This window comes from Pygoscelis adeliae, unplaced genomic scaffold (assembly GCF_000699105.1).
Source record: "Pygoscelis adeliae isolate BGI_AS28 unplaced genomic scaffold, ASM69910v1 Scaffold185, whole genome shotgun sequence".
Taxonomy (NCBI): Eukaryota; Metazoa; Chordata; class Aves; order Sphenisciformes; family Spheniscidae; genus Pygoscelis; species Pygoscelis adeliae.
In genome coordinates this window covers 80894-84671 of record NW_008824756.1, presented here as the reverse complement: position 1 = coordinate 84671, position 3778 = coordinate 80894, and the positions used below count along the sequence as shown (strand labels likewise).

At 48.9% G+C, this 3778-nt stretch overlaps 1 protein-coding gene across 1 annotated transcript in view; it reads left to right on the top strand.

Annotated features, from left to right (window-relative positions):
* Positions 1-508: 508 nt before the first annotated feature.
* Positions 509-3778, top strand: part of LOC103916498 (transmembrane protein 183A-like) — a gene marked incomplete at its 5' end in the record, with an annotated part of 12792 nt that continues 9522 nt past the window's right edge. The window contains 2 exons of the mRNA XM_009323497.1: positions 509-710; positions 3738-3778. The exon at positions 3738-3778 is cut by the window's right edge and continues 109 nt beyond it. Coding sequence (XP_009321772.1) covers positions 509-710; positions 3738-3778 — 243 coding nt within the window. The remainder of the gene's footprint in view (positions 711-3737) is intronic.

Sequence of the window (3778 nt, the reverse complement as noted above, 5' to 3'; positions counted from 1 at the left end):
GGGGAGCGGGCCCGGTCCTAGGCAGGGGCCCGGTCCTGCCGGGGGAAGACGGCCTGGTCTAGCCGGAGAGGAGGTGCTGGGCCTGGGTTGGGGCCTGAGGGACGAAGTGGCCTCGCCCGAGGGGTTGAGGGTCCTGGGCTTGGCCGGGGGGAGGGGAGTTGGGGACGGTCCAGCCTCACCCGGGAGGTGAGCCGGGCCCACTCGGGCTTGTGGAGGGAGAGAGCTGTGGGGGGATCTGGCCTGATGTGGGAGTGTGGGAATGAGCCGGCTTGGTCTGTGAAGAAGGAGCCTGGGCCTAGAGGATCAGCCAGGCGTGAGTTAGGCTGTGTGTGAGGGGGCACATGGAGCTTGGCGTCGGTTGAGGTGGAGGGAGAGGGAGAACTGGGCGGGGGTGTGTGTCCCCTGGGCCTGGTAGCCTGATGGGCTTGGAGTAGAGGCCTGCTGGGGGCTCCTGGCCTGCACCTCTCTGCTGGGGCTCCTTCTCCTGTTTGTGCATCTCCTGCTCAAGCCTCTGCTCCTATGGGGAGTGTCCCCTCGAGGGATCGCAGCTCTTAGACCTTTTATCTCCTCCCCTATAATCCATAATCCTGCTGACGCCCTGTCTTCCCACTCTCCTGCAGTGACGGTGGCAGATTATGCTAACTCAGACCCAGCTGTTGTGAAATCTGGACGCGTGAAAAAAGCTGTGGCCAATGCAGTCCAGCAGGAAGGTGAGTGTACACTGGGGAGCCTGCTTTCCCCAGGCTGCCTCTCCATTTTGCTGGCCTCTGTGTGCTGTGGGAAACTCCCTCGCCGTGGTCTGGGAAAATCTGCCTCACTTCGTGTCTGAAAATGGGTCTGTGTTCCTCTGTAGAATCAGGTTTTTAGGATCTGTTGGAAGTCCAGTAAGAATTGCTGAGTCTTTGTTAGTGCCTCAAGTGGAAGGCCTTTTTCCATTAACTATTGGGTGTTATCTCCTGCTTGAAGCAGAAAATAACATGATAGGAGTCTTTGTTACTTTATTACCTCATACAAAACTGTAGACAACTTTATTAGCAGGTAAAATTATTTGCAGTGGGAATAAGGTTATGATAGTTCTGGCAAACATGTTCCCCCCCCTCCCCCCCCTCAAGCTGCAAGGAGGTCTTTTGAAGGTATTGCTGTTTCCTTAGTGAACTTTATAAACAAGCAGTTTCCTGGAAAGGTATTGCAATATTTTGTTACCTACTTCCTCCTTGGTTTTTAGCTGCTGGGAGCATTCTGAACTAACACCCTGTTTGCTTGAGAAATGTTAATGTTTAGGCCTTGACACTTAAATGTAGCTGGTCACACATGCTGGAGGTGAATGTTACTACATTGACAGTGACAACTGAACCCTTCATATAGGAAAATTCTTGTTATGTTGCTGAAATCTTACACATTTGAAGAGAATATGCTCTTTGCATGAGTGCCTGTCATAGGGAAACTGTCGGGGTCAGTGATGCTGGTGAATATCCTTTTTAGCTGCTACCGTCTCAAGCCTTTAAGATCAGGGCACCTCCCTCTTTTGTTGCCTCCTTTGTAATAGGCTGGGGGCTTCCTTCTTCCCATTCCCTCTCCTGCTCACCCTTCTGTATTCTCTCTCTCTGAGGCAGTGCCTCAAAGTACTGCACTTCAGCATCATACCTGGCAAACTCTGTTGTCTTTTCTTTCTCCCTGCCCCACGCCGAGCCCTTGCATCCAGCATCACCTGCTTTGTCCAGCTTAACCCCTCTCCTAAAAATCCTGCTCTGTTTCTGGCTCACCTCCTTGCTATCTGGATGACTCCAGGTCACAGCAGTTCCCTGCCCACCCCTTTCTCAGGTCTTTGCAGAGTCACTGGGGCTTTCCCCTCCTTATGCGGGGATCCTCGGAATCTCTCCTCCCCAGCCCCAGGGCTGTGCTACAGCCTTATCTGGTGCAGTCATGAGGCATGCTGCAGCCTTATCTGGTGCAGCGTGCCACGGCATGGGGACAGCAGGCAGCCGGGAGGAGACAGCAGCCTCTGCCCAGGGAGCTTTAGCCTCGCTCACCTGCTGTCTCTTGGCTCCAAGTAAACATCGCACTGTGTGTGACTGCCAGCAAGCAGGGAGCTTCACGGGGAGGGGAGCAAAGGCCAGGTGGAATTTTCCTGAGCTTTTTTCCTCCCCATCCTAACCCCCAGGGATGAGGTGGGGATTCCTACTGTGCGATGAGGAGAGGGTGCCTCTGCAAGATTACAATGCAGTGTGATTCGGCCGACTCAGATGTTGATCTTTCCTTTGCAGAATGAGAGTTTCTTTTTCTAAACCCCTCTGAGTCTCTGTCAGTTGTTGTCCTCTCTTGCTTGGCTGTATTTGATTACTGCCATTTGTGTTGCAATCTGTTTCTCTTTCTTTTTGCCTATAAAAAGTCATGTAGAGAGGGCAGTACGATTTGACAGTCAGGGATAGCACTGTCATGAATGCATACAGTTTACAGAGTAAACCGTGCAAAGTGAGGTAGAACTAGTTTAGCAAAGCACTGAAAGTATCTCTAGTCAGTGGGTACAGTCCAGCTCTATCTTCAGACAGTCTTTCCATCTGCTGTCTTACAGTTTCAAAATGCTGTTCTGTGGTTAGAAATGAGAACACCTCTTGCCTGAATTTATTTATGGTCAGTTCCTGATTTTTTTTTCTTTTTTTTTTTTTTACTGCTACTCTGTCCCTTTAATTCAAATAGCACATCTTGCTCTCCAGTGGCTCTGGTGGCTGTAACTGCGATGTATAAAACCTTCCTGGGCTTCAGTTTGTGCTAGGTTAGAAAAGCTCGAGCAGTGCAAGCCTCCTCTGGTGTGGTCAGGTACCTCTTGGTAGAAGTCTTTTTCTTCATCCAGTGCATTAGGTTGAAATTCAACTTTCTTGAATGAATTTTATAGACTATTTGCAAAGCATTTGTAATGCTGTTACAATGCTGGTCTCTCTATGACAGTGCCTCATGCAGCTGTAACATAAGACCACACCTTTCTTTTTCAAGACTGTCATTACTGCCTCACACGTGGATTTTTCTGTCCTAATGAGCCCTCAGTTTACAGATCAAGTTTTAAAAATAATATTTCCTAACAGGAATGTGTCTAAACATCTCCCCAGAGGCAGCAAAAAAAAAAAACCCCAAACCACAACAAACCAAAAAACCCCAACTGACTCGACTTGCTGTTTTCTGCATTAGGCCAGAGTCTTTCCCTTCACTAAATTCTAGGATAAGTGGAGCTCCTGTATGCTTGACACTGAGCGATATCACTGATGGATTGTGTGTCATCGGCCACAGGATCTCTTTATCCTGCTGAGAAGGGAGTGTATCTTCTCTGTGTTCATAGAACAATTGCAGAGTAGGTGCTGGCTCTATACGGGCTGAACGGTGGTCATGCAAGGAAGCTCTGGTATGCAGGGGAGCCAGTTCGCACTGCAGAAAAAGAGCCTTTTGTTTTATTCGGAATTGTAAACAGCTTCAGCTAAACCAATGGGATCATCCTCATTGTTCATTCTTTAAAACAAGAAGCTGAATAATTATGTTTCCAATTCACTCACCCATGCTAATCTTTCTCTGACAAGGTAATCCTCGGACCCAGGATTTACTTGCTTGCGTGACTCACCAGAAAGCTTTAATGCAGTTAGCATTCTTAGCAGTGGCTGTGGCAGTGGTTCCACTGAAGTACCTCTTGAACTTGGGTCGCCTTTTTCTCTCTGCTGGTATACTTACTGTGTCATTGCTTTTCATTCTAGTAAAATCCCTCTGTGGTTTGGAAGCTTCTTGTGTTCCTGCT